Raw genomic sequence first — 22639 nt, 5'->3', positions numbered from 1 at the left:
AATTAGAACCTAGTTTTGTATCTGTGCTCCCTGTCTGGCCTGCAGAGCTTTCTGCCATCACCACCGTCACGTATATGAATCTACCTCGATACCTCGAAACCTGTCTACCATCATCCACGTCAAGCATTCCGACAGACCTCAATACCCTTCGACAGTTCTGACAAGCCTGCCAAGTTCGACCGCAAAGCACACAAAGCCAAGAAGGGGTCTACCGATATCTCTATGGCGCATATATTGTCCTCCTGGAAGCCGTGTAAATGTAGGGGCTGACGAGAGGGACGATGAAGATCTGGAAGGTTGATAAGTACCGGTCTAGGACAGGATACAATTTCGTCGATGCAATATGAGCAGCATGAATGAACGCTAGAAGTCTAGAGCTAAGCCAAGCACACTATGCCCGACCGTATGGACGTCCGATTATCTCGACTGTTTTGCATCCAGTTTGTCCAACAGGCCGCAAATAGATCACTCGATTGGGTACAACCATTCCGCATGATCAGGATCATAATTGCTATCGATTTGGAAGAACCATAAAGCCAAGCCAAGGTGTCGCTGAGGTCGCTGTTTTCTCTCATCATTCTACTCGGTTACCAGCTGTCTTGAGACATGGATCAGAAAATGACGGGCGATACGACACCACCTCAATACAGCCCCACGAACGAACCGAGTCAGACAGATGATCTGGAATTGCCAGCAACTTCTATCGTAGTCGATCCTGAACCAGCTAGCGAACAAGACACCCCTACCCCAGACGAGATCATAGTTCCTGTCGCGTTGGAAGAGTTATGGCTAGCACCAGTAGATCACGCTCGCTGCGTGGAGGCGTACAAAAAGGCCAAAAAGGATAAACAAATAGAGGACATCATCGCTCGTAGGAGACCTAAATACATGCGAGCCAACTGGCAGTATTTACTCTCCAGCTCACTGCTGTGGTTTGATGATATCCATCAAGTCGACAAGAAGTCAAAGGAACCATGGAGTAAGAAGATAGTACCCAGAGGAAACGTCAAGCTTGGCATCTTCAAGGTTGCTAATGAGGAAGCCATGAAACATTATGTTGAATTCGAGGTTGCCATCGGACGCCCAGAGGTAGACCCGCTACACGCCAACACCGCTGCATGGAAAGATTTGAGGGGCAATGTCGCACGAAGTCGCCCGGCCGCTGATCCTGCCAAGACGGAGGTGGAGCATGAGCAAGTTCGCAGGGCTAGCCAACGTTTCGCAATCTGCGATAGCTCACCTCAAGATCTGGCGACGGCCGTGACTGGTGGAGAGAAAAGGCAGGGAGAAATGCGAGCACCGCAAACGCCAGATCTGATAGCTGAGTCGAACTCGGCCTTTTCTGAAGATCCAGTGAACACTGTGACCTTAGACGGCTCTTTCAATACTTCTGATCATACTGAACGCTACAGAGACGAGATAACTGAAGAGGTGTTGTTCAATCAGATTTTGCACCGGGCACAAGATGAAGATTTTTGGAAGGGGAGTGTCTCCCCACAAGACTATGACTTCGAGAGACCAAAGTATCAGGATGCTGCCGAGGCACTGGGTATGGCGACAACTCAGGATGTTCTTCTCAAATTCTTCGAGCAAAGCCAGCGATTCCAGAACACGTCAGGAAAATGGACGAATGCTTACAGAAACATCAGCTTACTCTTCAACAGGATAGTCGATCCTAAAAGTGCCGACAAGCAGGCTCAAGTACTCCGCGAACGTGGCCATCAAAGACCCGGTATTCCTGTGACTAAGGTGTTCAAAGTCCTGTTCGAGAATCTCCAAAGAGTTACTTGTCAGACACTGCTCGACATGAAATACGACGATAGGAAATCATTCGTGGAACCTATCTTCGATTATGCTCCTCATACGCTCAAGAAAACTAGTCCTGTACTACTGCTGCTCATCACTATACTGACGCGTAAAGACTTTGACTACGGCCTAGATAATGTCAGCATCATTGTCAGTCCGAATTTTTATACTCGCCGTCGACGGAGGCTTCTCCTGGAACTCAAAGACGAATGCTTCCCTGATTCGGACGACTCCGAGATATTCGTTGCTTTTGAAAAACTCAAGGACACGATGCACGCAGGAAAGGAATGGAATGAGCCAGGTCCGCCTTTGGACGGTGAGGGTATCGACGATTATCCTATGCCGCGCTCGCCGTCTTACGATCCAGATCACCTTTCGCCGGGTGTTGAGGAACCGGTTCTTTCAGATGTGGGAGTTGACGGTAGTGTGGCTGATGGTGGCTATTCACCTACATTGAGCGACATGGATATGGGATGTAGTGAGACTGATAAGGTCTCCTGATCGTCCGAAATGAGGATAGAGATAAACGAGTCCGAGAGTGTGGGAATGGGGATGTAGAGTGGTGACAGATTCCGGTCTGTGTATATGTCAGAGCTAGTACGAAGCATGCGAGCTCAGAATCGATACAGATATTTTACCGCCTCTTGGATCACCATTCAATGAGTAACCACTATCTTGCTTTTTGGCTCACTTTGTCGTGATTACGTTTTGTCGTCGCCATCAGGTGCCGGCGTATGCCTTCGCCAAGCCTTCTGTACTTTACTGGCATGGCTTGTGTGACATGTCAGGTTTTGTACTTTTGTAAAAAGATCTTTTCATGATAGCTGTCACTTCATGTTCAGAACGTAGAATATCATCTAAACAGCCTAGGCAGCTACCTTGAACTTGATGAAGGCACTCGTGACGTATAGCAAGCTTGAAATGATCAGCACAGATGGTCTGCCGCATGATGGATAGCACACCCGAAAGTGATACAAGAATGAGAGAGTGTTGCGAAGATCTATTCCTGATTTTCACCTTTTTTTGGATCAAATCTGAGATATTAGACACGATATGTCAACCAACGACCTGCAACCAGCGGAGTCCAGCCAAAGTGATGAGCTACAACTAGAGCCCGAGACAACCACGACGGACTCTAGCGGGAGCACGGATTCGACAAGCAAAGACGAGATCACGGTTCCCATCGACATGGCAAGGCTCTGGCTGGAAGACTCGATGCCGAACACAAACGATCCAATCGTGAATGGAGATATCATCGCTGTAAGATGATGGGGTAGTCTGAAGGCAAACTACAACTACCTAATAACCTCATCGATAAGAAAGTCCCCCCGTACCGAAGAAGAGAATTCAGAAGCTTCCGGAGACCTGTTAGAGTCAGGGACCTGGTATTGGCCAAAACGCGTCTTGAAAGAGGCGAAGAACACCTGGTCCAACCTAGAGAACAGAGCTTCTATGCTAGGGCAGAATCTGGACATCAAGGGCCATCTAAGTCGATTCAATATGTTCCTGATTCGGACCGATTCCGATAAGGTAAACCCACTCTACGGGGTCACTGACCGGCAATGGGAAGAGGTTGGCAAAGCTCGATACTCTACACCGGTATATGCGAAGGGCAAGAGCACTGGGTCTGGAAAGACTACAGGATCTAGGGATAACATGAGTACGGTGGCAAAGAGCAATAAGTCAGCTCCTAGTACACTTCAAGAAGCGACGCTGGACAATGCTGTTGTTGATAGCACGTCCAGTCCTTTATCTGAGGAGCGAATGCTTGAGGCAATCTTGCTACAAGCGAAGGCTCCTTCCTGCTGGTCCATATGCGGAGCGGGCGACTATAGCTTCTATGGTCATGAGGATTGGAACAAAGCTAGAGTGTGTTCTTTTCAGACGGTATCCGAAGTACTTGAAGCTGCCTTCAGTTACCACGAGGAACCATCGAGCCTAACTGCGAGGCAAGGAGAAGATCTCAGTAGCATCAGAATGCGTTTTATAGGACTCATCGATCCTCTTTCTCTCCCTCCAAGATCAAGCGAAGTGCACATCCCGCGGCAGGGGCCCGAGATATTTCCAGCACTGATGTTCGAAAGTGTCTCCAATGACTTGGAAGGCAGAAGTGCCGAGAACCTGTTGGCCCTAGATCAGACAGAACGGGAAAGTATCGTCAGATCAATCATACACGAGGCGCCTCACACGTTACACGGACACAATTGGATCTTACTCCTCGTACTCGCTCTTGGATCTGAGGAAGGCATCGAAAAGGAGCTCGACGCGTGCGACATCCTGGTCGAGGATGGATGGTATCAGCGCACTTATCAGAGTCTCTTTCTCAAACTCAAAGGTGAGTTCCCGGAACTAGAGGCTTCTTAACTCCATGCTACGTGGGAAGGGTTGAAGCGCATGATTCGGACGAACGACTGTGAACCCGGTATCAGAAGAAAGCAAGAGTGGTTCAGCGGCAATGCTGAATGGGGGTTTGAGGCAAGCCGGTCCGATAAAGAGACGAGTCCTGGAGATCTTCAGCTACAGCCGGGGTGTATGGAGGACACAATAGCCAGGATAGACACAGAGGTTCATGAGATAGAAGACCAAGAGTATTCTTGTGCAAACAAGGCCCCAATGAAGTATCTCCAGCCATAAATCGGGTCGGCTTCTACCCCTGCGCATCCAACTCTGTGGTTCGAAATTATAATCCCGGACTTGCAAGGACGTGTTTCTTGCTACCGTACGTAGGGGTTACCGGCCGGACCCATCCCCTTCTCCTTGTTGGTATCGATCACCATTTCAGTGTGCTACTCTAACATTGAAATCTCCCGTTTAGGAGCCTACTTGCTGGTATCTTTCCTTGGTATGAAGAAGCGTGGTGAAGCCAGACTGACACGTAGGGCCGTCGACGTCGGAGATGGGTAGCAGGTCATTGAGAATGCGGAGCGCGTGTTGAGAATGACATATGGGGCGACCCTGAAATAAAGATCCCCGCACGTCTACGCCCCAAAGGTGTGCGGTCCGTCGAAATACGGGTCTTCGTAGATGTTGTCGAAAACATTTCACGTCCTGCCTGCTCTTATCAGTGTAGTGAACTCCGAGCTGGGTGAACTGGAAAAATTTGATTCCGGAAAGAGAACATTCGGATGCTGTATGCTGATAGTAAGCATCAAAAAGACATCATCCATGACATCGCCACAGTCTGTTGCCATCTATCGAATTTTGCGCGGATGCCTGTGCTGCCTCGGCTTGTGAATTGCAATCCTTCATTTTCTCCAACAAGCTCGCGTCAAGCTAGTTTACGAAGCGCGAGCGTAATACGCACCCTGGATTACGAGAACAGATGTACGAGGGCGCAGCTGCTCTGTCACGTTGTACGAAAGGGCTGACTGAGATGATGTCGGATGAAGGTTGGTGGGGCGCCCGGAAAAGGCGGCCCACTATTGGTTTTGCGCTTATCAGCTTCAGGAAAAGCGCCTCAATGAGTCGATGACGCGGTAACTCCTTTTTGCTCAGAACGCCATCCTTCCATCGTAGACCTACGCGATCAGGCACTTCAGCCGAGGAGCCTCATCATGGCGCGACAGCATCAAACGCGCAACAAAACGCCAAGTTGCCCTTCGCTTAGATGGCGAGGCGCTGGAGGTGGGTCAAGGAGGCGGTTGCAGAAGATCGTCGCTTGCTTATCGTTAAATCCCTCCAAACTCCGGGAATAACTCCATCTACTGATTCAAGTCGGACATGATACAAATACTCAGTCTCCCGTCGTAGTAGCTAAGAACCCGTATCGACGACTCTCAAACTGCTTCGATCGCTATGGCAGACTCCAGCATAGGCCTCCAGCCTACACGGGTATCGGCGCAGCCCCAGCCGGTTCCAGAACCAACACCAGATGCAGGAGAGGACGATTACAGAAAGAGCGAAGAAGACACTACACATGACTTGGAGAAAGCTTCGAGCAGCACCGTGCCACCTCTAACAGAAACAGAGCGCTTCTTTGTAGAATTCGATGGACCGAACGACCCTGATAATCCAAAGAACTGGACGCCAAAACGAAGATGGGGAATCACCATCTCCATGGGCCTCATGGTCTTCACAGTCACCTTTGCCAGCTCGATATTTAGCGTCAATATCGGTGTTGTCCAGGAGAAGTTCAATGTTGAACTGGTCACAGCCACACTCGGCGTAGCATTATTCGTCCTGGTACGTTAAGCCACTCCTCAGTGATCGGCAGCTCGGTAGCTAACACACGGTTACAGGGTTTCGTATTCGGCCCAATTGCCTTTGGGCCAATGTCAGAGGTGCTCGGCCGGAAGCCTCCCCTGATGTTCGGCTTCGCACTATTTGCCATCTTTCAGATCCCAGTAGCCCTTGCGCAGAACATTGCAACGGTATGCGTTGGTCGATTCCTCGGTGGGTTCTTCGCCTCTGCGCCTCTGGCCGTCGTAGGTGGAGCTCTTGCAGACTTGTGGGATCCCATCCCTAGGTCTTATGCCATCTGTGTATTTGCCGCCGGTGGATTCGCCGGCCCGGTAGCAGGCCCCATTGCTGGTGGCTTCATCACGGAGTCACACCTTGGATGGCGATGGACTTCGTGGATTACCTTGATAATGGCCGGCCTGTTCGGAGCTATTGGCTTCTTCATCATTCCGGAGACTTCAGCCGCCAGAATACTGCAATTGCGAGCCGCCAGGTTACGAACTGAGACAGGCAACGACAAGTATCACGCTGCAGCCGATGAGAACAAGTTGACAATCGACAAGGTTGTTAATGTTTACCTCTTGAGGCCTTTCATCATGTTCATCCAAGAACCAATATTAGCACTTGTGACAGCCTACATGAGCTTCTTGTACGGCATTGTCTACCTGCTATTCGAAGCAGTGAGTATTCATTCTTTTGGTTGTTGCCATCAAAGTCTAACAACCAACAGTTCCCGGTATCATTTTACGAAGAACGAGGATGGTCTTTAGGTGTTTCGCAACTGCCATTTGGTGCCTTCATAGTCGGCATTCTGCTTGGCGCTGGCTGCATCGCTTATAGTTCTGCCACAAACTTTACTCGCGCATTCCACAAGCACGGCAAAATTATCCCAGAGGAACGTTTACCACCTATGATAATAGGAGCTATTGCGCTTCCAGCCGGTCTATTCTGGTTCGCCTGGACCAGTGATCCCGGCATTATCTGGGTACCACAGGTGCTCTCAGTAGCTCTCCTCGGTTTTGGCTGCATGGTGCCTTTCTGGCAAGGTATGAGCTACCTCATCGACTGCTACGGATTCTACTCCAACAGTGCTATCGCGGTCAACACCTTTATTCGTTCTTTCGCCGGTGCTTTCTTCCCACTGTTTACGCATGCCATGTACCATAAGCTTGGTGTACCTTGGGCGAGTAGTCTTTTGGCGTTCATTTGTGTAGTCTTCCTTCCTGTTCCTATTCTTTTCTACATCTACGGTGCACGAATAAGAAAGAAGAGCAAGTGGGCACCAACAGCTTGATAAGTCAGGAATCGAGCGTTGTATTCGATCAGCGTTCGAGTGCTCCGCACGTAGGTATCCATTTCTTGACCAATGGTCATCCTCATCAATTCCCATACATGTGTTTATGTCCCCGAGTCTCTACCCCCGTCGTTCTTTCCAGACTTGGATGCCCATTCGTCGAATCCAGTGAGCTTTTCTTCGGCCATTTCCTTAACGTGCTCGAGACGCTTGATTGGTTCCAAACCCTTCAATTCCTCCCAGTCCAGCTCTTTGAACAGTTTCTTCAACTGCTCGAAGGCAAAGGCCCAATACCCGCGTGCCATTTCTGCTGCGGCACTTTCTACCGAGTCCTTGGACTCCTGCAAAGGGTATGACCAACCACTGGACCAAGCCAAGCGCTTAGCACTCCACTCTTGACGCGTTTGAAGCCAAGTCGATGCTTCCCAAAGATATTGCCTTAGGGTGCCGTCCATGATCATCTGTCTGCCATCGCCTGTCTCGACCAAGAGTACGGAGTGTATTGGCACTATGGGCTGATTTGCACCTCCGTACCAAGTCAAGAGGCGGTCGATCTTTGGCCAATACATCAACCACTGCGCACCTCCGCCGAATAGCTTGCCGACCAGTCTGTTCACTTCCGTCTCCATGACCAGGCAAAACCAGTCGCACATGTTTAAGCGTGTGAGCACGTCGTTCAGCCACGGCGGCAGGAATGTGCAGCGACTGAAGTCTTCGACGTCAGGCGGGCTGAACTCCAGGTCTTCCATCAACCAATATTTCCAAATCGGGACTGGAAATGAGGGGTGGCGGAACTCCAGTGCGTATACGGGGAAGGATCTTGGGAAGGCATCGGCGGCGGCGTGGAAGCAGACGAGGAGTACGTGCAAGACCTCTTTCAGGGACAGAGATGATGCGTTTGTGGTGGGTGTGGCTGATGCCATGATGAATATATGAGTAAGAGGACGGCTTCTGCTCGAGGGTATGTTGTTCTGGAGATTGTGAGAGTATGGAGGGACGGCGACGATGCATCTTGAATTAGGCGCTAGTGGTAAGTCGGTGCACCCTTGCAAATTTGAAAGCGGCTTCACTGACTACTTCACCGGGATGGAGACTCAAGAGAACTAATTCGTATTGTCTTTGGAGATACAAGCAGTACCTTGACTTTGGCAAGGCTACAAAGATGTGTCCTGCTGTGCCATTGTCTCCTCAAATGCACCCGCAAAGCTGGCCCTGCTCAGAAGGCGGATCCGTTCTTCGATCTCGCCTTCTGCACATCCACGTAGAGCATCCCAGTCTATCTGCCGGAATATCTGCTCCATACGCCTACTCGCGATAGCCCAGTACCCGTACTCGTTGTCCATGCCCATTGCCACCGCACGAGTAGCCTTGACATCTTCGAAGTCGTCGTCTTGAAAACACGGGACTTGACTCAGGTCTATGTGGCTTTCCATAAGCTCTTTCTCAGTCATGAGCCAATTTGTCCGCCAGTCCCATCCGTATTGATCGATAGTACCATCGAAGAAGTATTTTTCGCCGTGACTGTCGGTGGTAATCATCAAAACGGAGTGATCGGGTGGGTCGTCAAAATCTTGCACCTCCGTAAGAAGAAGAAGGTCGGGTACGGCACGAAAACTTGTCCATATAGTCGGGTTGCTGAGGCCGAGAAGCTCTGTCAATGGTCAGTTAGTAGTCGACGGCGCAACTCGTAATATGTCTGGGGATCTTACTGTCGAGGTGCTGATCTACGAAAGGCTGCATGATGGCGCAGAAGGTATCGCATTTCATCCACATTATCGAAGCGCGATATTGACGATCTGTGTTGATTTTTGATATGTCGGGGCGCCTCGGTGTCGACTCTCTGTTCCACGCAATCAGGCGTACCGGAAAGAGTGTCTTGAGAACACTTTGTAGACATTCGACAACGCTGAACTCATGGACATGGTAGCTGAAGACCGCCTCTTGGAATACGACGAGGTGTACAAGAAGGATCTCGCGAAGGGAAAGGGGCGGGGGAGGTGCGGTGACGGGCATGCTGACTACATGTGGATTGGTAGCCATAGCTTTAGGAGAAGATATGATATGACGCGAAAGAAGGGAGGGGTAACAAGAGTTGGTGTCAATTGTGCTCGTAGTGTGGGTGTTTGGGTGATATTGCTAGCGCGGAAGCGCGAGCGCCTTGCTCCTCCGAAACGCTTCCTCTATCCAAGTCCCTCACACAAAATTGGCGTCATCTTCAGAATTTTCTGCAAAGTCGCCCTGAGAAGCTGCTCGTCACGACGACGTGCGGAATCAGGTCAGCTAGAAGCAGGTCATGGAAACTGCACTGGTCGACTACGCAAAACAGTACGGCAGAGATCTCTTAGGGGAACAAAGGTCAGTCAACTTCAAGATGGCTATATCGGCCAGCAACCTGACAAGCGAGCCGTACGTCTTTGTACGATGATTACTATACCAGACCAGAATTAGGAAGCTCGAACTCAGACTATCCCGCCGCCCTTGCAGCAATCGAACAGGCTTGTCGGATCAAGCCAAAGGATGACGGCCATATCAGCGTCCTTCGCACCAAGACAACTCTCCATATCAATACGAATTTCGGCGCCCGAACATACAGTGTGACTGCATGGATATACCACTTTCTATTCCACACTGCCAACGACGTCGATCCAAATGCCGAAACAAACGTACTTTGATCGGCCTGGCCAAGACAACATCGCATTCAAATACTTCCAGGTCAAGCTCTGCAACCTCATGCATGAGCTAGATCTCCTCCAAGGCGAAAGTCCCTTTATTCTCCTCGCTCTCGTTTCCCAAAAGGCAGGTAAGGTCGAGGTGATTCTGGCTGCCATTGGCGCAGAGCTCATCGAGGCGGATCACAACGACATGGTCGTACGCCAAGTGGAGCTTTGTCAGATACAACATGAAGGAGATGGCTGAGCGCCGGCGCTCGAGGACCTCTGCGACATTATGACAATAGGTGGCACTTCGGCGTGGCTGCGGACTACAAGCAACACATGGACGCTGGAAACGACTCAGATAGTCTCTTTTCAAGAACGGAACCTTTTGAACAGACATGGGAGCGCAGCTAAGGTACGTACAGTTAAACGATTATGAGGAGCCGCGAACTGACATGTCTTAGGCTACTTTGTCCCTGCACTCTACTGCCCACTCACCCGTCCTGCAGTCGTCACTACCACCTATCCGCGCCATCCAAAGAAACAGCGATAACACGCTTTGCCTCTTACCAGCGGGCTGGAAAGGCTCGACGTACACGAGTGATCAGCGCGCATGCTTGGAGACGGTCGGACGAGCGCATGCAAGGGAGGGTTTATAAAACGTGGTGGAATACAATGCTTTGGTGGTTTCAGATACGATAATGTTGGATGTCACGTCTTCAGTAAGATACGGTTCCGGACTGCTGTCATACGATTGGCAGTGCGCTGCCGGCAGCAAGTCGCGCGACAGCTTATGTGACCTGGAGCAGTCTTTAACGGCGTACGACTACATGTCAAGACCTTCGTGAACATGGCATGCTTCCTGTTTATCGCATTTTTTACCAAAGAACTGTGCGCGTGATTGTTCTGCACCATAAACAATTCCGTACGATGATTCTGTATCGATGTACAGAAAATCCACGATGCAGCATGGATACTGGATGCATACTAAACCATATCATGCACGCAAATCATATGAATGAATGAATGCATATGCCTTGAGTATTAATCTGCGATGGTGATGATCACATATTCGTATGGAGAAGCAAACTCGTTAACAGGTCAAAAAGCGCTGCCAGGCAGATGGTGTCTTCACTGACGAGATAAATACCAAATACTGGTGCAAACAGCACCAGATCCGTGCCAAAATCATGGAAGATCCTAAAGGGAGGAGGGTGAACTTTACAAGACACACGAGCTTGGCGTTCGTACAGGCTCCCGTCGTTCATCCTCGCGAAGGCGGTCACTAGATCTCATACCCCACTATACCAACAGATACCTTTTTGACTATATATTACACTTAATTGCTCTTCATCTCACCACTACTAGGCTTAACCAGAGTGTGTACTATGTATTAGATAGTTTGGTGCAAGCGTTCCGCGTCCTGCGTTTATTCAAGAACTCGCTAATCTCTTTTCAAACAGTGCGAATCTCCAAGGAGTATAAAGCCGCGGTACGGCATCTTTTTTTTGCTTCGATCACTGACCATGACAGGGAGTTGGAGCAAATCTTTTTTGCTTTTCAGGTTCACCTGTAGGAGTTGTGTGGCGGGGGTGCGGAGATTGGCCAGGTGACAGTGCGCGCAATGACCTGTTTCCCATCGCAACATGGGCCAGGAAAGCTAACACATATCCTAGAGAACAACTAATTGCACTACTGAGAGCCTCGCAGCCTTTGTATGGTTGAGATACATCCATTTTTACAACCCCGTGGCTCATCAGCAGATCTGCCAAACTGGAAATTCACTGCCTTCATTTCGTGTCGGCCGCGCTTGTCTTAGTTAGAAGCATCAAATCTTCTGTTTCATAGTTTAATCCAAGACCCAATAGTCAGGTATTGTCCGGCTTTTGCATACGGTCATCCTGCCGCAGCTATATAGAGTACCAGCGCGTGAAGTGACAACTCGTGGTGGCCCTCCAGCTCTTCTACGTGAGCATCCCGTAAGGATCGCGTAGTCTTTGCCAACTATTCTCTTCTAATAGCTTGCCTAATCTCGCTTTCGATCTGTAGACTCGCTTCATCAGATTTTGGCGTGGCTGGCCTTCTGAAAGCTTGCGCATCGGGCCATCAAACCCCACCGCCCTTTCAGACGGGCATCTAAGGTGTTTGCGGTCAACAGATGCAACGAAAATGCAGCCTTCTAGCTGCCTGACTTGTGTGTTGACAAGAGAAAGTGAACGTGAATAATATGGTTGGCCAGTTTCGCAATATGGCGTGGGGAGGTCCAGTCGCTGGGAGATCAAAACACCAAGGTCGATAGCTCTCCTTCACTTCCGACACACCCCGCACACACGTTCGACCTTTTTGAGCCCAAGACACTTTCCAACCTTGAAAGAACCATCACTGCGACACTCTCTTCGCCGCGGCCTTCCTATCCTACACAAACACGACAAGCAAATACGCTTCAACATGAGCAATCCGCAAGCCGTGCAACAGCGACATGCCATCAATCGCATATTCACACTTGTGATCGAGATCTTCACACTCGTCACTAGAGTGGCTGATCCCCGCGTACTTCTGCGTCAAGAGACGGTCAACAACGAACTACATCTGTTCTACTGCCACAGAGAAGACTTGGGCGACGAATTCGTTGCTCAGCAAACTGGATACACCTCCATTGATGCAGAGGACGCTTTGAGATCCCACAACTATTGCGTCTTCGTGTGCAAGATCTTTGCTGGTATCCTGGCTTGGTTGATCGAGGGTGCGTCGAAATCCAGTCGCAAACAGTAAACCCTGACCGCTAACAAGACACCGTCTAGACCTCCACCTCCCGATCACAGTCGAAGAAGTAGACTTGAACGACGTCTCCGCCACCCAACCCGTCGTTTGTATCGATGTCATCAACTGGGAGCAGAAGAGGGTCGCACCTATCCACACAATGTTCAAGATCCTCGACTCCGGCGCCTACCCACAATCTGACGGACTCGTTGAAGAAGACGGATCGTACATTGACGCTTCTGCGGCTCAATACCTTCGCCCAGCGGGAATATACGCCGTCTGTAGTTATCCTGCACGACCACGATCCTCCACACGGCTTGGTGGTGCCTACAAAACCCAACTCGATCGGCTACACCGAATCGGTATGAATAAGGGTTACAGGGCAGAGGCGATCATCCGAACAGTCAACAACGAGTTCTACGCGAAGATGGTTGCGCTTGGAGGACCTAGGATTCTACTGGACAAAGACAAGGCGAAGTGGGCAGACTTCGAGAGGGAGATTGTGGCTTCCATCGAGACCAGTCTCCGGTCGCTGGTGACCAACCTAGATCGCCAGGATATTGATGACCACTACACGGAGACACACCACAAGCTCATCGCCCGAGCATGTTTTGGCGCCGGGCATGACATGATCACAAAAGCTCTGGAGCGAGTCTCGGGTCATGAAGGGATCGTTTTGTTGCAAAGCATTTGAGTGATGCTGATCGATGGTTACCTTACGTACGGGCTTGATTTGAGGCTTGAGCGAGTGGGTTTCGAGGGCAGGTAGAACTGTGAAGATGTTCATCTCGAGAGGATGTAGTTTAGACACCAGCATAATCATGATACCCAAACTCTTGAGCACCATATGCCGCTCTTTAGCCCCAGATGATCCTGGCACCAACATGAGCTCTTCTTCCCAAATCTCCACGTATGTAATCCCATTCCTCGCGATGGTGACTGCAAGTTCTGTCGAGATTCCAAGCGCCTGCGACTGTATAGTTCGCATTGGCATCGTAATTGCAGTGTGAAATTGAGAGACCCACATCCTTGTTCACTGCGACCGCAAGGTCTCATGCAAACGGTCGGCCTGAGTACGAATCTCCCTAGACCGTTCGAATAGCCTCACCTTCTTCCAGTCCACGATATTGGTGACATTTTACTGAGACGACCAATTCATATCTCCATTACACACGAAGCACCCTCAAGCCATACACGAAGATGTCTCAACCGCGAGTAAGCAACACATGTCGCGAGATCGCTTGCGGTCGTCTGGTTCGCAATGCCAAACCATACTTGAGGACGCGCGGGAGTGATACACAGATCCCCGTCCATTTCGATCCCGACGTCTACTGTAGCTTCAACTGCCAGAGACGCGACAAGAGCATCCGGCACCTGCACCGCATCGAGCGGTTGATCCACATGTTGTTCCTCAAATACGCCGACACGACCAATCTCCTGCCGGTCATAGCAGAGAAGGTGTATCGAGAGCAACACGGAGACTGGCGTCAAATCGTTGTGCTTTTCGAAGCCGCCTATCCAGACACGGTGTCACTCGTCGAGGACGATTTCCTTTCTCTTCGCGGCCGGCTTGCCTTTCTCTCTTTCAACAGATGCACCGCTGTCCTCACAACATTCGCGCCCCTGATGGCGTATCTTTACCAAGGTTCGTCTTTACTTCAGTCTCCTCCAAGTCCAATCAGGATCTAACGTGAACAGACCTTGACCCCTCGATCGAGATCCATGAAGCGCATATCAGTAATGTACTTTCAGATCAGAAAGTACAAGTCTTCTACATAGGCCCGAACGGAGAGCATGAGCAAACCGCGGTCGCACCAATACACTCAATGTTCCGGATCACAAACACCAAGGAAGGCGATGCCACAGTGCCGCCTAGACCCGATCAGTTGAACGGTACTGGGATATACTGCGACACTACAGCGGCTCAATACGGTCGCACCGCAGGACTGCAGGACGCAAAGGCCTACCATCGCCGCCATCCTCATTCGAAGACAGAATACTGCGCTAGCTTAGGCAATTACTACCACACACGCCACCACGTCCAGGTGGACTGGCGCACTGCAGAAAGCGAGCGAAGCCGCGCTCTCGCCTTGCGTGAGGAGGCATACATCCGAACGATAAATAATGTTGTTCAACCAGGGATTGAAGACATCGGTGGAGTCGAGCATTTACTGGATATGACCTCCAAAGATTTCGAAGGCGCATGTACAAAGATAGTGGCTCGAGTCCAGTCTGCACTCCTCACCGTTGCTACTGAGCTACACGAAGTGTATCTCGACCAGCCTTGTAGTGCAGACCCCAGGAGCATAGAGGACTCAGACAGATACGAGGAAGTTGTGGATCGATGCCTGGGCGAGGGCCACGACGCGTGCATGCAAGCTCTAAAGAGACGCTCTCCGGGCACCTGGGAGTATTATAGCGGTAGATTTTGGTACCAGTAAGCTGAGGAAGATCATCGGGAAGCAGACAAAGTCGGCGGAGGAGCACGTAGCTATACCCCAGAATAGAATATATCCGCTGCGGGACTGCAGAAAGCAGTACCAAAAAAAACCGTTTACTGCGAACATACCTGCAAGTGAGGAATAGATCAACTCGTACAAACTCAGAGTATCCTAGCGTAGGAATCTTGATTTGGATAACTTTTGAATGGAGTCGTCAAGATTCCACCAGAAATGGTTCGGTTTGGTGAACTGTTCTTAGAGTGGTACTCATGCAACACTGGATCAGATCCGCTGCCCCAGGATCTCGATATCGACCAGCATACTTGTGCTGATTCCTCCCCGTGATATGAATGGCGTCTGTCTTTCAATTGACCCAAGTTCTAACAAATTGCGACATTCCCCAAAGTCGTCAAGTGTGGAGTGCTCGTTGTCGAAAATACATCTCGTCTGCTGCGTGCATCATGGCTTCCGTGCAACGAATACAGCCATCAGCTCCACAAGCATTGTGACTATTGCTCTACAATTCTCTGCATGCCTTATGCTTACCACGTAGTTGCCCGAGCTTTAGTAGTGGTTTGCATGTACTATAAATGGCTCATTTGCTGATGACCGAGGACATGAGGTTGTGCTACACAATGAGGTCTCAGCAGCTATTCGCGTTCACTACAACATCACAAGCAAAAAAGAAAGGTCCAACTTCACGTAGAAGCGTAGACGGAGTCGAACACCAGGGAAAAAAGAAAGTTCGGCTGCGATGTCGAAAGCCTGCATTTTTCACCTATGCCACGAGTTAGTGAGTTTCTTGATGGAATAGAGATCAATATATCAGTATGTATATACCCAACAGAACTCTGTTGGTGTATGGACATTGCGCTGTGTCGACGTTGATACTATCATTCCCGTTCACCAATACCCAACTGGCGCAAAAGAAAAGGTCACGTAGAACTTCCGTGCCACCAAAGACACAGAGAGTGCCAGGATACCACTGCAAAAGTGCGGGGCCAGCGATATGGGAAGCATCAGAGTGCAAAAGTTTCGACGCGCGGCTCAATGTTTGACCTTACGGAGAGTCGAACACAAGAGCAAAAAATGAGTTCAGCTCGGTGTCGATTGCCTACATCTCATGCCGTCGTTTGATTTGAACCTAAGCCACGAGTTAGTGAGTGTTTTGTTGATGGAATAGAGCCCGGTTAATCCATACATATATCCAACTGGATTGGGTTGTGGTATGTGCCAGGCAAATTCAAATCACCGCGTCACTTCTGGTGAGCGAGCAACTCAACGAGGACAGGCGGTTGCTCTTAATCACCCAGCAGCTTAAAACGCAGACTACCCCTCCTAGTATCAAGGAGACTGACTTTCTTACTAGTTCTCGCGAATCACCGGCCGACTTCTCTACGAGGATGAGGCACTAGAATGCAAAGGCGCGATGATACACACAGATCATTCAGGCATTGCAAAGCCCTAGCGCCTTGATGACTCTCATCGTGTACTTCATGGCAGTATTCATGAACTATGCGTGGAGCACGTTGGACGAAGATGATAGCGTCCATGGCAAAATGCCACGCATCCAGGATAGTAGTGCTGGCTAATCATCGCATTCATCATGCGCGCAGCATGGTCCAAATGACCAACGAGGGATGTGATAGCGTAGCCATGTCACCAATGTTACGTGCTTCAGGCAGCATCGCTTTCCTGGTGGGCAGCAGACACTGTGATTCAAATCTTGATACAAGCTCGTTGCAAGCCTCCCATGCAGTTGAAATGTCTAAGTAGCCAGCCGATGTGAAAATGTGACAGCAACATGTAGAACGTAGTCGAACTCCGTAGATGCATTTGATGTGTCAAAGCCCTGCAACAAGTAGGGAAACGGCTCGATAGGGTTTTCATGCAGCAGTCGCAATCCCTAGGTCCAATGCAGTGGTGGTTTGGCCGCAACATGTCCTGGACTCTGCTACCATCATCCCGTCCGGGATAATAACAGCATGCATAGAGCGCCCGGAAGTGCTGTAATGATACGAAATCCGTAGCCGATGGAGCCGAATGCAAGGCCACTACAAAAGAATAGAGGCAAGCCCTCGCGCTTCAAGTTGTCCGGTTGACTTGATATCTGCACTTCCACGAGAGTGTGTCGATGCCTCAGCTTCCTATTTGCATTCTCGTGCGGGAGTCCGTGGCCACCCCACCAACAATCACTCCATGCCAACAAAACCACCTCAAATTGACGGCAGAAGCAGGCGGAGAACTCAGTGCGACAGATCAAAAAGTCAGGCAAGTCTGTAACACTCTTCGATCGCATCTGCGGATGTTGCGCTGACGAGGCAGCCAGCCGACAACAACCTCTCCGGTGGTACCGCCAGCGCCCATACGAAAAGACCGGGCATCGGAAGGGAACAGTCTCAATCGTATAGGTTCGTAAGTCACTCTTCTCCCGATTATAACCCTTCTCTACTCTTGGGAGAGAGGTATCACGAGAGAGCGCGTTCAAGTCGCAGCTTCAACGTCCGTTCCCAGCGACGAGCAACAACGCGACAAGCATACGGTGCTAGCACATCGCTGACACACTCTTCTTCTTCAGATAAAGCGATCAGCGACACAAACTCAGTACGCCACTCGAGGCAGTCACTGACTTCTGGCTGCGGACAATCCACGTCTACACCACCTCCGCGGCATCGCGACATCAACACACGCAGAGCTGAACCGTCGATCTTACGAAAGCGAAGAGCAACATGCAGCGTGCAGTCTGCTATGCGCAGGCTGAACGTCTCATGCCATCCAGTAGGTAACATCTTGGAAACACAGCCGTAGGGATAGGCAGCGGGCAGTGCCTTTCGTGGATAATGCGCCGACCATGCCTGGTGTCCACTGACAAACCACAGTCATTTCCCATGTACAAAGAAACATGACTCCGCTCATCGTCGGCATTATGACTGGCATTGCTTTGAGTGTCGGTTGTGCAATGACTTTCAAAGGAGAAGACAAGCAGCAAACAGCGGGTCCAGCCTACATGACTTCTCAACGGCGGAAGGCAAGAGTTTTACTCCACTATGTCAGCTCAGGTCCTCGGGAATTGACCGGACTAGTGCGTTGAAGCGTCGGTAGTGGCTGAATCGCGGCGACTGCAAGTCTTGGGGGAAGGCGATCTGGACGACAAGCTCCTCTGGCGACAAGGGAGTCGGACGGGTTGGTCATTCATGCGGAAACCAAAAATTCCATCCCTTTCGACAGCCGTTGTCTTTGGTGAGGGACAAGTAAGGTATAACACAGACATCTGCGCCAGCTTCTCATAGCAAAGACATTCAGTGTGCGGACTAACAGAAGCCAGGCAAAGTCCTGCACGTACGACCAGTTGCCATACACCCCTTCCCGATAGTCTGGCCGAACGAAGACCGCTATCCTTCGCATGCGATCACACGTCCATCGTTGACCGCGGCCGTCCCCAAGCGTATACGAGCTCAGCGACAATCATGGGCGGTATATGGGGAGCAATCCAAGAACCAGGACAATTTCGGCATACCTGAATGAGTGGAGGCACAACGAGAATCATGGCATAGGACGGGAGGTCGGGCTGGCCGAAGCTCTCGATGCGTGGGCATGCTGGGAGGCCTGCACGGCACATCTGGCGAAGACATTCCCTTGCGTACGAGTGCTGGAAGATGTAGCGACGACAAAAAACAACGGAGCCGCAGCGGGAGCTTCAAGAAGGTTATTGGAATTTTCTTCCATTCGACTGGTGGTAGCCATGTCGACTGGAATGACATGCTCAAGGCGGTGCGAAGTTCGGAACGCACAATGTCCGTCGGAATGTCGGTCCAGATCTGCGTTGTCCAAGAGGCTCACGCCCTGCAAGTGGGCTTACGGCAAACCCTTCGCCCGTGTCAGAACACAGCCCGTTTCTTAAGTCCCGAGAGGACGGCGGTCAATTGTCTCGCTACCGGACAAACCGCGAGACGGAACGTTCATTGAACATGACCTCTAGCGAGAGCCTCGCGGAATGGCACCACCAGCCAATCACAGCTATTGAAAAGCTTGAGGCTCAACTCATACACGGAAAGAAGGATGAAAAGAGATGGAAAAGAATACAAAGAGATGACCGGAAAACGGAGTGGTAGAGAAAGAGTAACGTCGCTAAGGAAGAGATGGTCAGGAGCTTGATGCACAGAGGGGACGTCGGAAGATTACATGGCGGGATATGCCGTCTTCCTTCAACACGGCAGGTGCCCCTGGCGAACTTGGAAGCAGCGAAAAGACCGGCACTTGCAGCAACCAACTACGTGCAACAATCAGGCTCACCAGCATGGTCGCGCTGTGACAAAGGTGTCCACGATATCCAGGAGACATCATTTGATGTCTGCAGCGTGCAACATCGCCGAATTGACCCAGAAAAAGGTCTGCCACGGCGTGACAGCAAGGTGTCTGTCGATCCGGCTACTCTGGCGCCCATCCTGCGCAAGTTCATCGTATCGTCTCAGCAGAGGAATACCTGCTGAGCTCGAAGCAATCGCATCAGTCGTGCCACAAACTCCTTGTGAGAGTGGCTTAGTATTCTCGCTGTCGGATGATTACGCCAGAAGTACGAGCCACACTCAGTACACTTCAACTCCTGTTAGGTCCGCTGTGATAGCAGCCACACGATGTCATGCCCGTGGCCCCTTGAGCTTGCGCCATAGCCGTCCTGGTGAGGCCAGCATGGTAGAGGCACCTACACAGAACTCACTGTCATTTGATATGACCAAAGCTGCCGAAAATGGAGATCGGTCCGGTACGCACATGCTCTCCGTTACCTCGAAGGATGTACTGGAAATGGATCGACTTGTCTCATCATCATGAGTCCTGGTCGCAAAAGCTCCTTGGCGTGTTCAGGTTCGCCAAAGTTTGTACCGCCTATGAGGACAGCGAAGTGTTCAGCTTACATGACTGAACGCTCTCTGGGGACTCCGTCATTGTCAGAAGGCCTGTATTGCGAAGGCCACGCGGTCTTCTTGATCATTGGATACGCGGCCTCGTTCGGATAGCCAGATCTCGTGTATGGGAAGCCTCATGTCGAAAGCGCACTAGGGTTGTTGGGATGGAAATTTGCCATCAGGCTCGTGTCAAACACATCAGCCTCCCACGAACAGAACCCTCTCCTTCCAGCGACGATCAACAACATTGACCATACCACACAAAGCTTCCAAACGGATGCGTAGGCCCAAATCTCCTAGACTGAAGCGCGCAGCAGCTTGACTTTTGCATGGTGCGCTGATGCTTGACAGTTCTAGAACGGCTGAGGGTCGCCCGAATTGAAAGTCGGAGGCTGCTCTCACCATTGCGGATCATAGAGCTAGTACTGAGAATGAAGAGATAGACGGGGTAGGAGAGGCACGAAGTTGAACGATCTATCCCTTCGCTCCCGGCATTCGGTTCGACTGCAAGCAGTGGATATCGAAGAGGCACTGAGAAAGGGGACGTCGACTTCGACTTCGTGAGTTTGTGGTAGACGATGGTGTCTGAGGATTGCATATCAGCAATGACGTTGCATAGGACACCGTTGTCTGTGTTCAGGGCAGACTTCGGAACAAGACATGGCCCTGATCGGATCGCCGAACACGTGTCTTGTGGGAGCTTGAATCTGCCTCCCGGCTCCCTTGTGAAGCATCTCCTTGGAGATGAATCGGAGAGCAGTGCGCACCACCATGGGCGTAGGCCTTGCTGCCGCCGTCTGTCAACCCATCCACACAGGCCGAGACGCCCGCCACATGCCATATATGGAAGCCAGAACATAGGATTAGGTATCGACGAAGATCTGGAACCGGTATGAGGATATGAGAACGGAGGTAAGAGGTATCCGAGAGTCATTCTTGACCATATAATGATTCGATAGTAGGTGTCAGGGTATGGTGGTGGACGCGGCGATGCGTCCGCAAGCTTGGCGGCTCAGAGTATTTCCGGGCAGGTTCGACTGCGCCGTCGATGTAGCGAGCGAAAATCGAGGATACGTTGAAGGCCGTCAGACGGATGACTAGCAACGTGATGCTCCGGCTCTGGTATACAGTATGGTGTCAGACAGGTATGCTAACTGTGTTGTAGGAAGTCGGGTGCGGGGCAGGATAGAGTTGGCGGGATGCTCGCGACGGACGCAGGGAGTCGCTAGAGACGCAGGGAGTCGCGCCAACATCGCCTGACCACGCCCATCGACAGCGCGAGGTGATCGCTGTGAGTATTCACAAGCTCTCGAGCATCTCCGAAGTCTTGCTGGGATGTGCGGCGATCGTAGGCAAGGTGGTCGAGGACGTGGATTCGGCGGCTTCGGTCAAGCTCTCGGGCGTCTCCTGTGCTATGGGGGCAAGCGAGCAGCGAGCAGAGCTTCTGCACGGTATGAGGAGGAGTATTCTGTCGACAGTAGTGGCTTCAACATCCTTGCACCGCTGTGTTGGGGATGATCGAGTTGGGAAAGTCTGTGGTCTTGAGGGAGGAATTGGTATAGAGAATTGAAGCAACAACGAACTTCAACCGGTCCGTGCGCTGGAGGAGGTGCCTTCTTCCACCAGCTCAGCGACATCGCCACCAACCTCTCAGAGCGTTACCACGCATTCCAAATCCTGCGCTGTATGCGCAAGATCCTCCTCCATAGAGTCTCCTGTCCCATCTGACGGTAAAGGTGGCTTTTCTGCTGGCTTTGGGTTGGGAAACCCCGCATGGTAATAGAACCTTGGAAAGCCTGGGGCCGACGACATGCATAAGAGCGGCGATGCGACTCCAAAGCCTTGAACAGCAGAAAGAAGGAACCATCCGTACTTCATCAGACACGTCTGACTCCTCCCATCTCCATATGCGGTCTTCGTCCCAATCCACGCGCATCGCTGCGCCACAGGGATGGGAAGCCCCTCCCTGAGCCATTGGCAATAGCTATTGCTGCACTAACGATGACGGCTCGTCACAACTACAGCCTCCGATGTCCCGCAGTCTTTGGCTTTACTCGACTTCACGGGTGTCGCTTCCTCGAAAAATCAACTCGGATGGCCGTGGCAGATAATGAAAAAGTCTGGGAAATAGGACCGGGGATGTGCCAGCTCCCTTGCGTTGGACTCTGGTGGCCTACGTCACCAGTCGCATTTCGAAAGAACTACACTCCAACCACCCTCTGTATAGTTCTTTTCTTTTCTATGCGTCCGCTGAATAGGTATCGGTACATCTTGAATCAGCAAAAACTGGACTCGAAAAATAGGCCAGGCCTGAGTAGTTCAAAGACTCGAACTTGACACATTGGAGGTTTGAACGAGGCGTCTGGCTCTAGAGCTAACAGCGACCTTATTCAGTTTGCGACCCCCCTCGACTACGCTCTTTTCTTACCTATTAAAACACGACCTACAGGATCCAAGCGACGTCGATACTGCATTCTCCCTCGAGCTGGGCGTAGTTGGTCCCATTGTTCCTCGTCTACACACCCGTTCATGGAGCCAAGTCGAAGCAATCATCATTTATCTTCAGCTCAGGCGCTTCTGATAACTTCTCGATGTCGTCCT

At 50.9% G+C, this 22639-nt stretch overlaps 5 protein-coding genes across 5 annotated transcripts; 3 read left to right on the top strand and 2 right to left on the bottom strand.

Moving 5' to 3' along the window:
- Positions 1-606: 606 nt before the first annotated feature.
- ACET3X_000371 (uncharacterized protein) lies at positions 607-2307 on the top strand (the record flags this gene model as incomplete). Its single annotated transcript, XM_069447659.1, has 1 exon — positions 607-2307. The coding sequence occupies one exon, from the start codon at positions 607-609 to the stop codon at positions 2305-2307; it is 1701 nt and encodes a 566-aa protein (XP_069310613.1).
- A 3294-nt stretch (positions 2308-5601) lies between these two features.
- On the top strand, positions 5602-7279 carry ACET3X_000370 (uncharacterized protein; the record flags this gene model as incomplete). The annotated part of the gene is made up of 3 exons (XM_069447658.1): positions 5602-5988; positions 6045-6665; positions 6716-7279. 3 exons carry the CDS (start codon positions 5602-5604, stop codon positions 7277-7279), a joined length of 1572 nt encoding a protein of 523 aa, XP_069310612.1.
- A 104-nt stretch (positions 7280-7383) lies between these two features.
- ACET3X_000369 (uncharacterized protein) lies at positions 7384-8202 on the bottom strand (the record flags this gene model as incomplete). Its single annotated transcript, XM_069447657.1, has 1 exon — positions 7384-8202. The coding sequence occupies one exon, from the start codon at positions 8200-8202 to the stop codon at positions 7384-7386; it is 819 nt and encodes a 272-aa protein (XP_069310611.1).
- A 231-nt stretch (positions 8203-8433) lies between these two features.
- ACET3X_000368 (uncharacterized protein) lies at positions 8434-9052 on the bottom strand (the record flags this gene model as incomplete). The annotated part of the gene is made up of 2 exons (XM_069447655.1): positions 8434-8930; positions 8989-9052. 2 exons carry the CDS (start codon positions 9050-9052, stop codon positions 8434-8436), a joined length of 561 nt encoding a protein of 186 aa, XP_069310610.1.
- Positions 9053-12381: 3329 nt separating this feature from the next.
- Positions 12382-13387, top strand: ACET3X_000367 (uncharacterized protein; the record flags this gene model as incomplete). The annotated part of the gene is made up of 2 exons (XM_069447654.1): positions 12382-12676; positions 12735-13387. The coding sequence occupies 2 exons, from the start codon at positions 12382-12384 to the stop codon at positions 13385-13387; spliced, it is 948 nt and encodes a 315-aa protein (XP_069310609.1).
- Positions 13388-22639: the final 9252 nt, after the last annotated feature.

This window comes from Alternaria dauci, chromosome 1, assembly GCF_042100115.1.
Source record: "Alternaria dauci strain A2016 chromosome 1, whole genome shotgun sequence".
In the NCBI taxonomy this organism is placed as follows: Eukaryota; Fungi; Ascomycota; class Dothideomycetes; order Pleosporales; family Pleosporaceae; genus Alternaria; species Alternaria dauci.
The sequence above is the reverse complement of the archived record's forward strand: the minus strand, read 5'-3'. Positions and strand labels throughout refer to the sequence as shown.